At 39.8% G+C, this 21319-nt stretch overlaps 1 protein-coding gene across 1 annotated transcript; it reads left to right on the top strand.

Moving 5' to 3' along the window:
* The first annotated feature begins 394 nt into the window (after positions 1-394).
* On the top strand, positions 395-12962 carry etnk1 (ethanolamine kinase 1). The gene is made up of 8 exons (XM_044108861.1): positions 395-738; positions 2446-2705; positions 3597-3728; positions 4204-4346; positions 9355-9438; positions 9531-9691; positions 10299-10372; positions 10560-12962. The coding sequence occupies exons 1-8, from the start codon at positions 592-594 to the stop codon at positions 10630-10632; spliced, it is 1074 nt and encodes a 357-aa protein (XP_043964796.1). The 5' UTR covers positions 395-591; the 3' UTR covers positions 10633-12962.
* Positions 12963-21319: the final 8357 nt, after the last annotated feature.

The raw sequence follows: 21319 nt of genomic DNA, 5'->3' as shown, positions 1-21319 counted from the left end.
ATGTAATAGCATGGCCTTTTATTAATAGTATTGTTGTCAAGTGCGACTGAAATATCACGTTAAATGTCTTAAATAAATTTATTTTAACTAAGTTATTTATTACGGATGTGACGTGTACATAACGTGACTGATGCGGTTGTGGACGTTTGTGTTTATTCGCCTAGGTCCGCTGACTACCATTGAGAAACCAGTAAATAGAGAATTATGGAAAGTATTATATTTTAAGTCTTGATTAAGTTTTATTAATTTATGTCTTTGAAAGTTTTAGTTATTAGAAATGTAGTAAATCATATATTTGAACAACTAGGGATAAAACATAATGTGTACTGCTTTAAGCTCCGCCAGCGGTGTACGCTGATGATATAAACAAGCGGCTCTAACGACTCGGTGGAGTTACGTACTGCAGCATCAGGGGAACTTTTTTCCCTCACGGATGGGTGTTTCTTTCTGAGAGGCGTTGCCATACAGCGACGGCACCAGGAATATATACCCGCAGTCACTTACTCTGTTTCATACGTTGCGCACCGTGTTGCCGTTTCTAGCACTGCTTATTTCGCCGTGTGAGATATCTTGTGAAACACTGTCTTCGCCATGGCCGACTACATTCACGTCCCGGACGAGGCTCCCGCTGTGCCCAAAATAGATGTGACGGTCGATGAGAACGACTACCGACCCGGTGCATTGCGGCTAATGAAGGAGCTCAGACCGAGCTGGAAGCCGTCCGAAATTAAAATGAAGGTAATATTTATGTCGTTTTATTTTAGAAAACGTTAAAAAAGATGACTTTGTTTAGTGTACTGTATTTCCGCATGCTCTAAAACCAAAATAATTTTTTTTGCTATCTTCGTGTTAGCTAGCTAGGTGTCCAATTTAAATAAATGTCGCAGGCTGACGTCAGACGAAACGGAAGGATTGCAAGGCGCTGAAAGGACAAATAAATGCTATATTCCAACTAAATTACATTTAGTAGCATCCAAAAGTGGTGGATAAACTTATTGAAAGACGCAGAGGTTGAAGGCGACCCTTTTATCATGAACATTTTAACTTTGCGGTTCGCATCTAGAACCGAGTATTTTGACTTCGCTTTTTATTGGGTGTAAAACTCTGCTTGCATCCCCGTTTTATTTGTTAAGATAACAGAACTGGTTATGTTTGGAGCAGTCTTTACCGAAACCTTGGCACAACTCTGTAAATTTGTTAGCAGTGGCGTTTCTATCATGACTGGCACCCAGGGCGAGGCCATGTTCCCCGACCCCCTCTCTCTCCCAAAAAAAGAATAAAAGGTTAATAAAAATGGAAATAAGAACCACGGATATGTAGTTTATTATAAATACGTAAAAAATTGAGATTTTAATATTGACGCTTAGTTTTTTTTTCATTTGTTTTTGTATATATCATTTTAAAGTAATAAAGTTTTATTTGCTTTTGATTACAACATTAAATTTTTAATTGGGAATCTAGGTATCATTTGCATATTTGAAATTGACTTTTTTTATTATTATTGTTTCTCTACACTGCCACACAGCAGGGTTGCTTTTTCCCACGGTAAAGGGAGATAAGAATAGAAAACTTGTTTGGTCTGAAACTTTGACAATGCCCCCCAAACTTCCTCTGCATGTCTCCTATATCATGACACACCTCTACTTATGAGGTCGTGAAGTTAGGGAAGCCGATACTTGGAGCTAAGAGATCAGAAGGATTTCATAAGGCAGCTTTGGAAACTTCTGGAAGAAATGTCGAAAACTGCATGAGCTTGACTCTCAGACGTTTGCATTTATGATTTGCATATTTCACTTGATCTAATCCTTTAAGATTATGTCCTAAAGTCAAACAGTACCTGACTCACGCCATCGACGCAGATAAATGCTGCGAGTCACGTGTAAATTAGTCCAAGCGAAGCAGGAAAATATTTTTCTCTCCTGTGATGAGCCGGGGGTGTGGCTCAGCTTTGTAAACACAGCCAGGACGGAGGATCACATGCCCCGCTACTTGTCCCTGTTTTCATCAATGAGGCAAAGTGGGGGGTTCAGCAAATACCAGTCGGTCCTTGTGCGTGGAAAAATAAAATTCCACGCAATCCTGTCATTCTCCGTCAGTCCTAAACAAAGTAAACAGTCTGACTGTTGCGTAGCAAGCTGAGATCCTCCTTTGTTTCTCACCCAGTAAATTTCCAGCTTTGTTGTGCGGACAGGTCAATTTGAATTGGTCAAACAAAGTCATACTTCTAGTTCAGTCTGCTTTACTTTATTAATGTTTACCTCATCCTGACCTTCTCTAGGCTTAATGGTTAAATCCTTCAACACTTCCTTCATTTGCCTTTTTTGTAGTTGACCTATGTACAACTAGCTGCTTTACATTTGAATCTACAAATGTACAAAAGCTGGTACTCAAAGTCACGTCCACGGCCCCACATTTAACTGTAGGCGATGTTGTTCCTCTCTGCAGTTTTTCACTGATGGAATAACCAACAAGCTGCTTGGCTGCTATGTGGCCGCAGTCATGCAGGATGTGGTCCTGGTCCGCATTTATGGCAACAAAACTGAGCTGCTGGTCGACCGGGACAACGAGATTAAAAGTTTCAGAGTGCTGCATGCGCACCGCTGTGCCCCCTGCCTTTACTGCACCTTCAACAATGGCCTCTGCTACGAATTTCTGCAAGGGACCGCCTTGGAACCGGAGCACATCCGTAGCCAAGCTGTTTTCAGGTAAGGGAAGAAGACAAACCGGGACGAAAATCCCAATCTGCAGTCAAAACAGTAAAAGTGCTTAGTTACATTTTTAATTTTTATCTTCATGCTTTCTTTTTAAGTTCCAGTGAAATATGGTGGTGTTTTGTTTTTTCATCTGACAAGTTGATGATCATGAGAATCACCTTCAATGTTCTGCATTTCCATTCACCATATAATTGAGCAAATTGGAATTACAAAAATAAATTTGCTTAACAGAAACACAGCAAGTTTGAAATATCTCATGTTTTTTGATAAAGTTTTTGCACTAGAAAATGGTGATTTCTTTTTTTTTTTTTTTTGTTTATTTTTTGGCTGTATCGAAATTAGTGTTTTTAGAAAAGTGTGATGGAAAGACTTTATTTTTTTACATCGCATAAGTCACTTGATCAGTGCCAGATGATACTGCTGGCGGAAAAGATGAAGAAGACAACAGGAAGTAGTTGGAGGACGACGGCGTGGCATCTCTTTCAATGACTTAATGCGTGAACAAAGTTTGTCATGTGTGATTTTTAATTGCTATCAGCAGACAGAATAAGTTCTGCGTACATTTGTAATGAAAATGCAGCTAGTGTCTAATGAAGGAAAAATAATATAGGAATTATTTTTCCTATATTATTGATGCGATTACAAATGCTTGATTTGCGTGGACTAAAGAGCCTTCTACTGTAAGAGCTGGTCATTTTATAATTCCTCTTTTAGATGCCTTGTGTCATGTTGCTGTTGGTAATAAAGCAAACAAAATGCATTTCCAGCTCAAATCTATATTTACACATCTGTAAGCTGATTAGCAGCATGGGGCATGTCTTTGGTCATATTGGTTTACAAAGACATCTTTATGTATTGATATTCGATGCCCTTGCCATGCAGGCTCATTGCGAGACAGCTGGCCAAGTACCATGCCATCCACGCCCACAATGGCTGGGTTCCCCGCTCTGACTTGTGGCTGAAGATGGGCAAATACTTAGCACTCATTTCCAAGTGCTTCCAGGATCATGACAGGTGAGTGCTTGGCTCTTAACTCTTAAACGACTTAAAAATCCACTTCTTAATTGAAAAATGTTGCGTCTAGTGGTGTCAATGGAAAAATACGATCTAGTCTGCATTGCATTGGTAGTAAAATATGTTGAGAACTGGTTTTGGTAGCTGTTAACAACCTTGGGGAAGCCTTCCCTGAGGCTGTTAACGAGACACGCCCTGAGCTGCTGACGCCCTGTTCCTGCTGGGTTGCGAAATTTTGCATACCAGCCACAGCAATCCCAGGAACCCAAATTACAACCAGAACATGAAGTCATGAGATAATCGCATGCTTTTCCTCACCTGGCAGGTGTCATTTGCTCATTTGTCTCTGCTAGATGGTATTTTTATGCAAAGGCAAAAAGCAAACTTAATTAGTTCTTGACATAAACCAGCCTTTTTTTTTTCCTGCATAATACATCAGCATGGCTCAGATTGTGGACCTTTTGGCTCCCTCCAGGTTGAACATGGAGGTCCCCGGCCCTCAGTCCCTCAGCAAAGAGCTGCTGTGGCTGCAGCAGAGCTTGTCAGTGCTGGGCTCTCCTGTAGTTCTTTGCCACAACGATCTGCTTTGCAAAAACATCATTTATAACCAGAGGGAGGGTGAGTATGAGCCACAGAGGTGCAGTCTTGGACGTTTCTGTGTGACTGGTTGCTGGTGTGAGTCTTCGTATCGGGCAGGGATGCATTCTGGGGATGTCATCTCCTGCACACTGCTTGATAGTGTTTGTATTTGCCTGCAAACATAGAATTAGATCAGATTAGACATTCTAGTTCCTTGTTCTGTCAAAGTTTCTACTTAACATAAAGGTAAGGTAAGATTCAGCCCAACTTACTTTTTTTTTTCTTTCAATTTAGTCATTTTTTATGTCAAAGTTCTAATTCTGTGCTGCTTTTACTGAAGTTGGAACAATAGCTAACATTAAACGAGTTTGCATACTAAACCTCTGTGAGTTTATCCTCCTGAGGCTGTATAATGTTACAACTTTGCTCATAATGTGTCCTACTTTTACACAAAGCAGCATCTTTCTGGCTAGCCAGTGAAACTGTTCTACTTTGTTGTTGATGACAATAAAACACAATAGGTGAGCGGAAGAGCACACACCTGTGCGAGCTGTCGGCCCCCTCGTCTATTTGCGACGGGGGGTGAGGAAATTCTCACAGCTCCTTGTGTCTAGCTTTTCTCCTCCAGGAGTGACGGCGGAGGCTTTGACTGCCGCTGCTGCTGAGCCGCCCTGCCCTTTGGGGAGGCAGTGGAGAGAGACTAACCAGCACTGTGAGGGACCCTCATGTAGTGTGCCCACTGCTCAGGCTAATCGGGATGAGTTCATGGCAGCAGTAGGAGCCGCATACATGCGTATCAGCAGTCGCTTGTTCACATGACATCTTAATATCTAAATAAACATCTAAAGTATCAGTATTTTAATCACAGGGATGACTAAATAGTTACAAAAAATATGATGGTGTGATATTTTGGTTTCTTTTCCTGATATTATGCCTACAGACGAGACCACAGTATGTTGTCTTAAACCACAGTATGTTTTAGAAAACACTTAAATAAAAACGATAACAAATCAGTAAATCTGCTGTTGGTAATATAATTACAAAATGCATTTTGAGGAACATCGAATCAACAAGTGTTTTATTCTGGAACGTTTGACAGTGTGTGACTTGTGGAAATGATTGGTTCTGGTCTTGTCATGGGCGTAATGGACATGAATGCCGTAAAACATCAACTTTACCTTTTATAGGCTGAAGCGTGCTTATGTGAAGACAGTTTAAAAGCAGCTGTACTGTCCGTTGTTTTGTCTACATGCTCACCTCCAGCACAAATAGCTTCAGCAAAGATGGCGATCAGCGTTTCCTGAACATGTTCCCTGCTCTCTGTCACACTCCTACACACAGGAATAACCGGTACCTGTGTACAATCCCTCAATACAATCTTAAAGGAATCATTTCTTGAACTCGTAGAATCGCTGGGCGTGAAATCTATATATGTGCTTTCTCTTGCACAATCGTGTCTCAGGTGTCACAGTGTTGGTTAAATCAGGTGTTATTGTTGTTGGCAAATGAGTCAGAAATCTTTGTAGGAAAAATACTTTTGACCCATCCCAGAACACCAGATATCTTAAAATGCAAACACAAAAATAAACTTATACACACTTGACATCTATTTTTGTCTTCATCTTTTCATATGATTTTAATTTAGTTTAACTTTTTCCGACCTCTTGAACTTCTTGTAACATAAAAATCAAAAAAACTTGAATATATTTTAATGGGATTTCATGTTTTATACCATCTCACAGTAGTATGTAATTTAAAAGTGAAAGAAAAAGGATATGTAGTTGCTGCACCATGTTTTATTTTTTTTCACATAGAAATCTGAATAATGTGATTGGTGTACCCGTTCTATTCAGCCCCACTAGTAAAACCCACTGAAATTGGTTTCCTTCATAAATTTCTTAGTCACCTGTGTATCATTTTTTCTCTTAACGAATTTGTTGGAGACCATTGGTGACCAAATGGTAGCATATAATGGCTTAGTCAAAGTCCAGAACTAAACTCAACTGAGAATCATGAGCCAAATTTTTAAATGACTGTAATCAGACACTTTTCATGCTTTTTTTTTTCTTTTTTTTTCAAAGATTCCACTCCAAAGAAATCTAGGCACATATTGTGTTGAAAGGTGATTGTATAAAGTATCAACTCAGGTGGGCTGAGTACAAACACACGCCACACTTTTCCATTATTATCATTTTATTCTGTAAAATAATTTTGAGAACTATTTATTCTTTTTCCTTTCCTTAAGTAAATCTTCGCTACTTTGTTCTGGTTCAAGGTCAAGAGACAAACTTTTTCAAGTCACTGTCGTTGAAGCTTTTAATTGAGTTGGAACGAGAACAGGTTTGCTGCCAGGCTGCTGCTTGTGCGTTTTTTGTCTGCTGAATTAAAGGAACTTGTTGGACAAAATTGATGCAGAAGAAAGTGCCACTTCCTGTATGAATGCAACCATAAAACCCAAGGTGGAAGTGCAAAGTCATTCAGTTTTTAGTGTTGCCCAAAAGTAATGCTTACCTTTCGTCTCAAAAAACCCAGTCACATGCTGAGTATTTCTTTTTTTTTCCACTTCTCATGTTATTTAAAAAGTAGGTTGAAACCCATAAACAGGCCTCTCAAAGATCCTGTCACATGAAGAAGCAGCAGAGGTCTTACACCATTGGACTTTTGCTGAGCCAATAGGAGCAGAGCATTGGGAGGGGGAGTGGCAGGTGACTGAAACTGTAGAGGGAAGAGACTTACTGTAAAAGGGGAGATGGGATTATTTTTTTATTCTTATTATTTGGCAGCAGGCCCTGATGTTTGGAAACTGTGAGAGAATGGTTAAAAGACAAATGTGTGAGGAGTGTGAGCATGTGTGAAAGATGTGTTTGCCCAAACCTTTTCATCTGCTGCACAGGGGGGCTATAGCCACTGCCCGGAGGTGTTCAGTTGTGTCCCGCTAGGACCCACACGCCGGCTGGTAACCCACCTCAAAGTGTCTTTCTCTCTAGTCCAGCCTGAGAAAAATTATTCTTCCTGTATGTCAGGTTTAGGGAATTGACAAACGTTTAAGAAGTAAAACTATTAGGTTGCTACTCGGAAACAGAATTTCGGGGGCGGGGGTTATTTTCTGTATCAGCGGGCCTGTCAAAGTAAGGGTTTGGATTTTGAGATAAACCGCCTCATGACTGACTACTTCCTCCTTTCTTTGTCTGTTGGTGCTGATGCTTCATTTTGTCAGTGGTTTAAAAAAAAAAAAAAAAAAAAAAAAAAAACACCAAGGCAGCAACACATTTTATTTTTGATAGTTTCTTTTACATGTTTAAAAACAAAATGTAAAACTAAGTTAACAATGACATTTGACATTTCAAATCCAGATTATCATCTCGAGAAAATACATTTGGGTTGATGTATTTTGCAGTTGGAAACATCCCTCCATACGACACACCTGTTGAGTCATAGTTGAGGGGGGGGATTTAAGTCCAAGCTTCACAACAGATTCAAAACATACCTCCTCACACAAAGCAGGTGAGAAATTCAGATTTGTCCATTATGCCAGTCAGAACACATGGATGTAGCGGCCAGGTGCTGCATCACATCTCGTCTGGCAGCTTTCAGCTTCAACCCGCATCGGAGACGAAACAGAATTTCAGAGCAGAACTTATCGATCGAGACGATCGCTGCGGCAGACTGCGTATGTTTGCTTACGCGCTTGTCAGCGTGTGGCTTTTAATGTTCTGTTCAAACGGCTGGCAATTAATTCCCACGCGCAATCCATGTACATGCATTAGCGCTGTTTTAGGTACAAAAAGCATCCTCTGATCCCCTGTTGGGTAAAAGCTCATACAACTTAGTTTTGATGTTTCCAATAAAGTTGTTGATGACTTCAAGTTGCCTGCTGCATATCTGCAGTCAGGCTCTCTAATACCACCATTTACTTAAAGACCTTAGTTTTCTGTTGTATGACGAGGGCTGAACGTCTTTCCGTAACATTATCAAGGGCTACAAATTTCATAATGTGCTGATTTTGTAAAAGAAAAAAAAAAAAAAGCACATTATGTTTTAACCATTTTTGTGTCCGCTGTGTTAAATACTGATTGAATAAACGGATAATTGTGTTTTTATCACATTATTAGACTTGGACAATATTTTAGAAAATGTAACAAAACTAAGTGGATGTTATCAGGACTAATTTTAATTTAATAAACCATTAATCAACAATTAATGCTCTACAATTAATCGTACGATGGTTGATTGTTGGCATCCCTACTCCACACCGACTTAAATCTGCGTATACAAAGATCTAATAGAGATATTTTATAATCCGTCTCATTTTACATATGAGGAAGATTATAACTTGATGTGTTGCTGTCTTGCTACAGACTCTCTGCCCCTCTGTGTTTTTGTTTTTTTGTGCTTTACCCTTTCACCTTCTACTTCTGTTTCCATCTCTCTTTTTTTTTTTTTTTTTTTTTTCCATGCCTTTCCAAAAAGTTTTGTCTGGCCAGTTTCCTTTTACCCTGTGCATGTATCCAAAACAAATACTCACTGGAAAGTCAGCTTTCCCTCCTCCCAGCAGACTTTTGCAAGTGTTGCACCGTGCCTCACACATTTTCACCCCTACTATATCCCAGTCACCCTTTTCTCTGTGCATCTGCATGTTTTCATTTCAAACCGAAGAAACAAGTAGCCCATAATAAGTCTTACTATAATAAATTAAAGTGCAAGTGAAGATGTGGAAGCTTTTCTTTCTGTTTTTTTCATTACCTTGGTTTAAGCTTCCTCGTTCTCCATAAATAAAAAAATAAAAAAGCCTACATTTCTTAAACTTACTGGAAGGGGCTTTTTAGTTTGAGTACACACGTCTTCCTGCCTTCCTCTAGTTTCTATCAACGCCTCAAAATGCAAACTCTTACTTCTCGCCCCTGCAATTGGCTGCCTAGACAGCTTGTCCAGTTAGCTGACTAAAACGTAGAGCTTTGACAATTCAGAGTTATTAAAGGGAAACAACATAATCATTGCATCTGCATATCCGGCATCACTGTCTAAACAATGCACCTTCTGTTTCCAGGCAGTGTAAAGTTCATTGACTACGAGTATGCAGGGTACAATTACCAAGCCTATGATATTGGGAATCATTTCAATGAGTTCGCTGGTGAGTACAAATCCACATTTTTGCTGTTGAAGTTGTTTTTTCGTATTATTATTATTATTATTAGTATTATTGTCCATCTTCTAATGTTTTAGGCCTGAATGAAGTGGACTATAGTTACTACCCGGAGCGGGCCTTTCAGCTACAGTGGCTGCGCTCGTACCTGGAGGCCTACAAGGAGCACAAAGGCCAGGATGGTGAGGTCACAGACACAGAGGTGGAGATCCTGTACGTTCAAGTCAACAAGTTTGCCTTGGTAAGTGTTAGACACTAATAAATACATCACAGTAAAGCTGAGTTTGAAAAATTACCTTACTGATTGACAAAGCAGGTAATTCAACAAATCATCCAGATTCTTGGACAGAACATATCAAAAGCCGTTGCTGCCGTCTCTTCAGTGTTAGATTCTCTTCCTGTTCAGTATTTAAACTTGTCAGACTGGTAATCTATTAATACCTCGTGGTCAACCCCCTTTGTTTTTTGACTGTGGTGAAGTCTTCTAGGAAGTGCTTTGCAAAACAAACATGCCATCGTTCCTGCAAAAAATGCCTGTGGAGCATGACTATGAAATAATTTATGCTTTTAGTCTGTGTTTTTTTTTTTGTTTTTTTTTTGTTGAAGTGCACCTTTTAGCTAAAACATCAACATTTCTCTATCTTACTGAAAGCTTCCTCGTTGCTAAAAATAAAAATGAAGCTGACTGCAGTAAACCCTCTCGGCTGTTTTTGTGATATTCTTGAAAGACTGCTAACTACTTGTTTTCTGAGAGGACATGTCAGCTGGTTTGCTTATTGTGTCCAATAATTCAGAATAACCTGTAGTAATCTTGATGCTTTTCTTTTATTACCATCTTTTGTGTCCAGGCATCTCATTTCTTCTGGGGTCTCTGGGCTCTGATTCAATCCAAGTTCTCCACCATCGACTTTGACTTCCTTGGGTATGTTTCTACCCTACAACAAGCTAGTGTGCTTACACTTGTGCTTAATTATCAATATTATTATTGTTTATTACTATTTCTTCATATTCAGCAGAAATTTTCTGCTGAAGCAGACACATCTCTAGCAGAGAGCATTTTGTTCCATCTCATTGCTGACCGTGCTCTTTTCTCTCTTTTCTACCTGAAGATATGCAAAGCTGCGCTTCAACCAGTACTTCAAGATGAAACCAGAGACGGCTGCTCTGACGTTACCCGAATAAAACTTAACATCTCTCCTTCTTCCTCCTGCTTTCTCCCCACCTACACCCTCATAGGGCGCCCTCTAGAGGACTGTGTTGAAATTCCCTTTTGGCTCCCATTGTCCTTTTCTCCAAAGGAAAATGTACCTTGTGGGTTAAAATGGACGACCTGTTATAATGTGAAGCCCATGTGACTAAGTAGTTCTTATTTAGTCATTTTTGTACCGATACCATCTGGGATGTGAGCATTAGATTAGCATGCTGTACTCTGTACTTCACTGAATAAGCTGTTATAGAGACAAAACAAAGTCTCCTACAAAACTGATAATGGAGCAGGCACCTGGTAGACTGGGATTCTTTTCTCTCATTGGATTCTAATAATACTGGCAAACATGGAGAGCCTTAAGGGTAAAAAAGGTGGAGATAAAAAAAACACGACACAAAGGGGGTTTTGTGTTCCAAGAAACGGATACGGGACGACTTCTTTTTGGATCTCATGTGATACGAGTTTCGTTCTCCTCCCCTTTCCTCCTGGCTTTGTTTTCACCCTTATGTTACCTCGTACTGTACATGTATGGGTGCTACACCAGAGTAGTCACGCAGTCACTGCCGAGCAGCTAGACGAGGGCTGTTTTGTTTGCAAACAGTGACTTGTAGGAAGGCGTCACGTGTTCAATTCTGACGAGTTACAAGTCACTGGATCGCCTTTTCAATTTGGTGTAAATTTCATGCATTCTATGTCACTTGTATGTTTTTCTTTTTTTTTCTTTTTTTTTTTTATGGTTAGCTGCTTCCAGGAATTTGAACATTCCATGTTCATAACGTCGTGCAGGAAACATGGTTGCACCCGTACGTTAGGTCAGGAGTGCTAGAGGGATTGAAGTCGCTACTGTTTTAGACAAGACCAAACCATTACACTGTCCTTATGGGGATTCTCTGTGGTCATCCATCAGTTTGCTGTTCAGTTCTGGTCGTCTTCCTGTGCTGTACACTGACCACTCCTAAATCGAAATGTCTGAGACAGTGCTTGGAGACGAGGTGCAGCATGGTGAATGTTCTTGTTTAAAATAGGCATGGGCTGGAATGCCGTTTCCAGAAATGACCTTTGTAAAAAAATAAAAATAAATAAAAAATCTCTAGATTTATACACAAAATGTGAAATAAACATGTAAAACATGATCCAGTTGATTTTATTTTTAGTGTAAAATTCCTACTGCTGTTTAAAACTGTATAACATTGCTTAGTGGTTATGTTTTAGATTATTTTGATACCGAAATATAGAATGAACCCTAGCCAAATTTGTCTGAAATCTTCAAGTATAGATGCTTGTTACAGCTTTTAGCATTGGCAGTCTAACTAGTCTGGAAAAACCTTGGTCACTGTGGCACATTTTCTGGCATCTCATCAAAAGGACCATAAATTGTATTTTGTTGTGTTCGTGTCACCTTGATGTCGGTAATTGGCCCATGCCTAATTTAAAGCTCAAATTAGTCAGATGACGAGTTTGGATATCGAAAACCGATTTATTCTTCATTTTCGAACAAGCCAAGACCAAAGGGCTGCCACCTTGCTTGTACATTGTGCACATTTCTGTTTTGACATGGAGTTAGTTATATTTTTTTTATATACATATATATATTTTTTAAAATGGAACTCCTGTTCCAAGGACACAGTCTAGCCTGGAATGTGCGAAATGTTTCTGCATTACCTGTTAAGGAGTTGGTTTCCCTGTGTAACATGTGAAAGCACATATTTCACACTTCTAGTAAGTGACTCTTAAAGCCTATTTATTTGTTTTTCCTGGCGACGTATTGAAGAATAAACTGACAGTGCTGGGTTCAACTCAAAAGGTGAACCCAGTCTAATGTAGAAGTTCTGACCCACGATTGATGTGAAAAACTAGAGTTCACTAGTATTTTTAAGGGATCTGTAGGAGGAAGTTTTCTTTCTTTTTACATATGGTTAATAGACTTTCAAATCATGTTTACTTTAAATTTATATTTCCTCACATTTTAATTTTACATTTAATTAATTTCTAAATGATTAATTTGAAGACTTTTTACACTTGTTTCTGTTTATACACCTGTTCCAATAAAATCATGACTGCACATTTTTAGACGGTTCTAAATAATGTGCCCTTAAATCTCTCTAGCCACTGTAACATTTTACATGTACATCGAACGTATGTACTGTAATGCTTACACTCTAATGTGAATAAAAATGTACATAGCAGAATTTTTATGTTTTTTTTTTTATTATTTTATTTTGAAGATTGCATTAAGTGTGGTTGCCTGATGTAAGAGGCCATCTTGGATAAAATGCTTTTGAAAATAAAGTCTATTTGCAAATAACGGTGTTATTCTTGAAGTGTCCTCACTTTAGCTGTGTTTATGATGGGAGAAATATTTGGCTATTTTTATTTTTTCCATTAACATACCTTCAGAATATGCCGTGGTTGGCACAACCATACTTTCAGGGCTCTTCCAACATAGAGAAGGATTTATTAGAAGAGCTTTGTTCCTTAAATTGCTTTTGTTTTTTTTTTAAATACATTTACTCAAAGTACATTTTTCACTAATGATGTAAAACCAGTGTGAGCTTCGGTTAAAAGTGCAGCCAGATTTCTTCAAAGTTCACTTCGGGTTTCTTCACTCTGACATCAGCTGATTCACGTCACAGCAGAAATCGAGTTTGTACCACGGATGACCACAAGATGGGGACACAACCCAAAGAAAAACATCGTCCTGCTCAAACCTAACATGAATCACACACACTAATCTTATTCAGCATTTGATTGTCGTGAATGAATCTAGATTGACATAAAAATATATACAAGATAAACCCAGGTCATGTTGTTCTGTGTGAACTCTATATGTAATTTAAAGAACGTCCTGCTTACTGGCTTACATTGCGTTTTGACTCAACTTTCTTTTGCTAAAAATATTAGCTTTACAGCCAAATTCAATTAAGCGTAATATGTTTACATGAATGCAGTAAGGGAAATAAACCGGAGTAATTGTGCACTGTAAAACAGTGGGACGCTAATTTATTAGTTTGTTTATGCTAACCTAATGGTTAAATTCATGCCTCACTCCCAAAACCAAACAAATAACTTCCACTATTCTCTCGAAGCGAATCAAACCCACTCCTCGTCTCCCTAATATGAGCAGCATCTTATACAGTGGAACAATTACAACAGTGCGTTATCCAACTCACTGACTGTAATTCAATTATCCTCCTCCCCCCGGCTTCATCCACCCAGATAATACACACATTAATTAACAACAGAATCCAATATCGCCTGTTCTGCGCCTCCACTTATTTTCATTTCCAATAAAAAGGTCACAGCAGTTCCCACCGAAGACAATTAGTGTAAGTGTGTAGTAATGGATTACGCTTGTAAATCACCAGCGGCCCAAAGTGTGTGACGGGGAGCGGGAAAGTGAGCCCGGCGGCAGCGGGAGGGTGCGGCCTGGGAGAACGGAGGTGCTGACTCGGCTGCCATTAACATCCATCAGACGTGTCACTCTGGAGAACTCATAAAGCAAAATCTCCGCAAGGTGGATGTTTTGCGTCACGTATTCCGTGGGAGCAGAAGGAGATTCTTCCCTCGGTTTTGTTCAGGTTCAACAGCAGATCACTGTAGTTGACATTGCCGTGGTCCAAACGGCGTGTAGCGCGAGTCCTTCGTCAATTCAGCATGGAGGTTTACCGTAGAGGCTGGCAATGTTGCTAGAGTTTTGCATGCTTTCCTCAGGCTTACCCAGGGTTTCTCCGGGTTCTCCAGTTGCCACAGCTTATGGCTTGAAAACAGAAACAATCAATCTGTGGCTTGTAAGCAAGACTATTCTATTTTTATAGCCCTAGGTAAATAAAAACCACCTTGATTATCCTCTCTTTTATACTAGATACACTTATCCACTATTTAATATTATGTTTTTAGTTCATTTTTATTTATTTTTCTTTCTGTTTGATTTTTCTTTTCTTTTGTGTTATTCTATTTTGTATTTTATACATCGTAATCTTTCCCAGGGAAATAGAGGTATAGTGGGAGTTTTATTTACCATGATGCACAGGTGAACTTGTCTTTTCCTCTCAAGTATTGAGAGGAAAAGGCATTGGCATTATGATATTGTGAGTACATGTTTTGCAAAATTTGCTTTCTTGGGAATCAATACAGATAAAACAAAAAAACCAGAAACAATATGGGCCAACTGCAAAGCTACATAGACATGGCCATCCACCTACACTGACAGGCTGTGCAAGGAGAGTATTAATCAGAGAAGCAGCCACTGAATCTATAGTAACTCTGGAGGAGCTGCAGAGATCCCCAGCTCAGATTTCTTAACTTATGAAGGAAGGCATTGTCCTATTCGCAAAGACTCCATATCTGCAGAGTCTAAGTTATCTTCCATCTCCCAACTCCTGGCGAGGAAACGACTTCTGATTCCTTAGCTAACCAGCTGAAAATGCCTGAAAGAGTACGAGTGAGAAAAGAGACACGGATGAAAACTCAACAACTCATGGCAGCATTCTCTTGCTGTCACAGATGAGCAGATAGTAAATCAGGAAAATGCCAGAGTGGATGGGAGGGGGCAGGGTCAGTACAGATTCAGTCATCCTCACTAAGGCGGCGACCTAATTACCCAAAGAGAGGGAAACAGTAATTAGCAGAGAGTCTCACCTCGTTAATCACAAAGGGCTCCTTCACTCTATTTATATCTGATTAATGGCTTGCTTAAGCACGCTGAGGTATTTATGTTTCTGTTAATTGTGTGCAGTGTGTCTCCTCTCAGCTCACTGCAGATTGCTAACACCCCCAAATGATGCACACACCTCCATGACACCTTTCCCAATCTTTATTTATTTATTTACATTCTCATTTTGACTTACTGGCTTCCTGACTTAAAGATGACAAGAAGTTGTTTCTCCAAATGTGAGGAAATTGAGTACTTTATCTGGAACATCAGGTGTTTGTGTATGATGCTGTTAAATATTATTTTGACCCTCCCGAATTTTAGTTGTTTTTCTGCTAATCTGAAATTTTATGAAATGATGATTTAACTTATTAAGCAATGAAAGCTACCCACACCAATCTGACCCTGCTTGAAAAGAAATAGCCTCCTACATCTAATCACTAACACCCTTGGCGGAGAACAACTGCTATTAAGCATTTACGAGAACTGGCAGTGAGTCTTAAACTTTGCTGTAAAGACATTTTGGTCCACTCTTCCTTCCAGAATTGTTTCTTTTTTGTGGCCAAATTGGAGGGTTTTTCAAGCCCCAACAACCTGTTTGAGGTCATTCCACAGCGTCTTAATTGAATTCAAGTCTGAACTTGGCTGGACATTATGACCAGGCATTCTGCTTAAAAAGTTTCTGCTGAAGATAAAACAAAATTTATATTTTCAGCAGTCACTGATTTTATGAAATGCTGCTTGTTTTACACCCGATTTAATGGGATGGACTGGACTGGTAAAAACCAGCCCCTTGTTCTAGACAGGGTCTGGACTCTTGGTTATGATTGCTTGCTGGAGGTATGGACTCTGTTGAATTTCGAAATGAATACTACTGAGTGAATCATGTTTACCCATGACATATGCAATGAGGCAATTTGATGCTATGAAACTTACCAGAAATTGCCTGCACTGCAAACAACCGTCCTCCACTGCAAAGGTAGATGTACAAAAACGAACCGGATGGGTGTTAATGTTGACTGAATATTTAGAAACATGGCCAATACACACTTCACGGCTTTGTTTACTTTATCTGCTGTCATTGCTAAAACTACAGGCGGACTGCAATTCTTGTTCACAACTTCTCCTTCTGTTCGCTGTTTGGCCTGGTTGAAATTCAATCAGAGAAAATCGACCTTAGCGGGATAAAGCCCACATGGGACAATGAAGAGAGATTAGAATCAAGAGGAATTGTGCAGGAAAGGCAATAGCCAGGTTAGGGATGGACACCTTCCAAAATGTTCAACGTTTGTCTCTTTAGTTCAGGGTATATTTTCCCAGAGATAAAATCCAGTTCTGCAACTTTTTGGTGTGTCCCTGGTCCAACACACTGGAGTCAAATGGTCGAATTACCTCCTCAGTATGCAGTCAAGTTCCCAAGAGTCCTGCAGGACACTGGCTCTTGAAACCTGGATCTGAGGACCCCTGATCTAGTGGATCATCAAGATTTTAAAATTTTGCCAATTGTCTTACATGCCTTATCGTTCCTTTTGGTCAGCAATGGTTTATTCCTTGAGATTCTTCCAAGAATGCCATTTTTGTCCACTCTCTTTAGTATTGTTAAATAGCTTACACAGAATTTAACTAAGACAAGGAGTCTGGAGTACTTAGAAAGTTGTTCTGGGCTCTTTTGTGACCTCCAAGATGGGCTACAGATGAGCTCTTAGAGTAAATTTTGGTTAACCGGTCAATCTGGTTAACCAAGATTGTTCTTTGTTTCTTCCATTAGAGGATTATGATTCTAACGGGGGTTTGCAGGACTCCCAAAACCTTAGAAATATCTTTAACTATCTCCAGACTGACAAATTTCAGGGATAGTTCAACATAAATTCTTCTGGCCTACTTCATGTTGTCAGATGGGTACTAGAATATATAAAAGAGTGTTAATAAAAGGCCAAAACAGAGGACTTCTGTAGTGCACCAACAGAATCTCACTTTCAAAACACTGAACTATCCCATAAAGGAATCAAACCTGTAGCTTTAGACCAAAACCTCTAGATGAAAGCCTGGAGAACAAGCAGTCCTTACCATCTCCATCTCCCTCATTGTTCGGTGAGAGCTGTGAAAGTGCTGCACGTGGAAGCGCAGCGCGAGACGTCAGTTTCCAGATGAGCCTCTGACGGGGAGCTCTGCGAGGGTTTTCCCTCTCTTTCCCTTTCCCCCCGTAGATCCAACATTCCGGCACAGCTTTGCCAGGCTCAGTCGCTCGTCGCGAACGGCGAGGGGAGCATAATGGGAGAGGATCAAAGAGCTAAACGAGGGGCTAAAAGATACTGAAGCAGATTAGGAGTGCTTTCCACAATGCCGACAGCTGCTTTAGAACTGCGCCGGGCCTAAAGATATTGTCTCAGATTAGCGGCAGCGCTACAATGCCCAGGCAGCTGCCGTCTGCTACCCATAATACAATGGGAAAGGGAGGATCAGCGAGCGCGCTAAAAAACATGTGTTATCATCACAAAGGGATTGTCAGCTTCAAACGCCTTACATCCTCTATGCCATCCCTCAGGATCAAACAGGCTGTTGGCTGGCAGTTATCATGAAGAGCTACTCCAGTCTACTCATACCCATTCTCTACTTCTCCTCGCCCCCTCTTTCTCTTTTTTTCCTCTCTCAGCAGGCCTTAATCTCAGTCATTCTTATCCTCGAAGCCATCATCGACAAATAATCAAGACAATCCCCTTTGTCTAGTGTCTGGTTTGGGCCTTCTCGATCTCTTTCAATATTATCAACAACACAGGATCTCATTGTGGAACTTGTATGCATCGTAAGCGAGCAACGTTTCTGAAACAGATCCGGGGATTTCATTGTTCCTCATTGTAAACCGATGAACTCTCTGACTCGATCCGCCGCATCCTAAGCAGACTCTGAGCTGAATGCATCAGGCTGGTATGAATGTGTCACATTATGAGGCAACAATTACAAGAATTAGAGAAGGATTGTTCTCTGTTAAAAGACGACGTTTATTCTCTTGCCGTTTTCCTTGCTTCGTCCCACCGAGGAGTGATTTCCCAAGTCACACATGGATGTAAACAGCGCAAACACATAAAAATGAAGAAGAGGAAGTAATAAAGTTTCTGTGGTTTTCACTTCACGTTCTCGGGCAGATGAACAATTTGAAGTTTCCCCGTGTTTTGTGGTACAACAAAATCAGCCTTTCTTTGTGATAGACCAACACAAAGTAGCCCATGACTTTGAAAAGGAAGGTAAGTTGCGCAACAGGTCTTTGGACACTATCCTGCTCAGCAAAGTGTTCAAGCTGTCTCTTGTTTAAAGGATGATCACAGATCTGTTTATAAATGCCTTTTGGATGGCCCTTAAAGAATAGCCCAATGCTTTCTGTTGGAGTACCCGTAACCTGGAACCGATGCTGAGGTTTCTGGCATTGGGGAGTATGATTTGCTCCATGCCTTGTTAACCTTGAGACTTTGTTATGCCCCGGAAATATTCAATGTTAGATGCTGTGAAGTAGCCCAATAACAAGACAACTGCTATCTATTTTTTCTATGCTTTGGCATTTTTTCTGTAGAAGCTTTCTTCTTCCTTTGATTAACAAAGATATTAAGTGACAGGCCAAAACAGTTTCTCACCAGATGGTGAAGAAACCTTGGGTCTTGTCAACATGCATTTTGGTGAATTGTAGTCTAATTTTCTTGTTGAGTTCTATTTGGTCTTTGTCTTGTATTGGTTGAAATGTGGTCCACCTTGACCCTGTTGATGCGAGGAGTAGCCATATTGAAACACGTATTCGGCCTTAAGAATATGGGGTTAGTTGGAGTTTCTTCCACTTTCCAAGTGGGAAGTCTGACTTCTGGGTGCGTTCCAGTTGATGTTTCTGACCAAGAAGTCGGAGTTTCGGATGGATTTCTCACGGTGAGAATGTGTGACTGCTCCCAGAAAACAACAACAAACGTGCGAAGAAGACAAGAACAGTGAAGGCTTCAGAATCTTGCAAGCATCTGCATTTGTTTTGGCAGAACAAGCATATGTGTGCACTTCTTTTATGAAAGCTGATTGGACAATCATAAATTTGACCAATACCAAGGACTTTCCAGCAATCGTCCTTTGGGTGTGATTGGATGTGTTCATAATGCAAGCCTTCATATTCTTATTTCTCTATTTCATTAACTGTATTACATCTTAAAAACATACAGGTGACGATCAGATTAGACCACGTTAACTTCTACTAAGGTAATTTGTTGTTTTTTCTCGAAGTATCTGATATTAAATTGGCATCACAATAACAACATGCTTTCCACATGGGTCAACTTAGACAAGGTTATTTATACAAACCCTTTTGACGTGAAATGCCTTTTTACTTTTGTCTTAAAACTCAGAGTCGGTGGAAGTCACATCTCTGTTATGTTCGTGGTTTTATCCGAGGCGCCTCGTCTATGGAGTTGTCCATCTATTTGGATGGAGAAATGCCTCGGCGAGGCTTGGAGCGTCCCGCGGACTCCCCTCGCTCTCCAGTAGATGCCAGCAGTGAACCATTGTAAGCGTAGCATCCACCCTCCCCGCCCCCACCTCTCCTGCTTTAATTCGAGGGTTCTCTGCCTCTAACTGCTTTGGAGTTGGAGATGGTACAGATGGCTGGCCTAAACGCAACACTTATCCAGACATTTCACTGTTCGCAGAATGATATCAAAGTCAACTCAAAATGGAGGCTGTGCCATCAACTTGAAACAAATTCTAACACTCCCAACAAAATTGTATTGTGAGCAAAGTCACCATGGATTTTGGTCAGCGTTCAGCACAGATGTCCCCTCCCCTGAGTGTGTGTGTGTGTGTGTGTGTGTACATGGGCTCACGCTTGTGTCTGAATGTGTGTGTACGTGCGTGCGGTTGCGTTAAATAAAAACAGGAGCTCACATCCTCTTAAAAATTCTGCGGTGGATTTTGGGGGATAAATACTCACAGTTCTAATGTTTTAATCCAGATTGGATTCAGACACATTTATTTATTTTAGAGAGTGAGAGTTTAAATCATGCTTTAAAACATTAGGAGGGCCGCAACAAAAACAAATACCCTAAATTATGGGAAAACGTGGCAGCCTAATTCAAACAGCAACAGGCGTCAATTTCTCTTCATTTCTGGGCAAGTCACGCTTCACATATATATTAATTATATTATATTATATTATATTATATTATATTATATTATATTATATTATATTATATTATATTATATTATATTATATTATATTATATTATATTATATTATATTATATTATATTATATTATATTATATTGTCATATAATACATATTGTTAATACCTGGAATTTATATTAATACTTTTGAAAAAATGTAATATGCATTTTATCATTTCTTTCTAGTTAATTCCACACATTCATTGCATTTCTCCTAAAGTATTGACATAAATTCATTTAACAATTCATGTTTCATTTGTTTTGCTCATCGTTGCTCTCCTTCCTGACACACATCGCAGTCAAACGAGCCCAGACTGAACTTGTCAAATTCCACTTACGAGTGCGCTAACCTCAGTTTAATTTTAAGACGTGCAAATTAAGAACTACATTTGTTTCTTAAGAAAAGTGTCCTGACGGAGAAGCATAAGGAGATCTTATTCATGATGGTATTGGGGGGTGGGGGGGGGATGGTTGTGAAAACACCAGCAGTACCCGAAGAACTAGTTTAGTTGCAAAACATGCTCACAGCTTGTTTAACATTGAATGTGTGTGTGTGTGTGTGTGTGTGTGAGAGAGAAAGAGAGAGAGAGAGAGACTGCTGTTCCATTACCAACAATAGGCTATCTGTGCGTATTTCTCGAGGGCGGGGCCCCTGAGACCTGACCTCCCCGTGCGATTGGCTGGCTCGCTGTTGTGAGAAGTTTACTTTGGAAGGTGCTGCACTGTTTTCTATTTATTTATTTATTTATTTTTATATATTTTTTTGCTTCCAATTAAATGTGGAATGCAGGACTCTTGAAGGCCATTTGAAGTGTGTTGTGTTTG

The sequence above is a fragment of the Gambusia affinis genome, linkage group LG23 (assembly GCF_019740435.1).
Source record: "Gambusia affinis linkage group LG23, SWU_Gaff_1.0, whole genome shotgun sequence".
NCBI lineage: Eukaryota > Metazoa > Chordata > Actinopteri > Cyprinodontiformes > Poeciliidae > Gambusia > Gambusia affinis.
The sequence above is the reverse complement of the archived record's forward strand: the minus strand, read 5'-3'. Positions and strand labels throughout refer to the sequence as shown.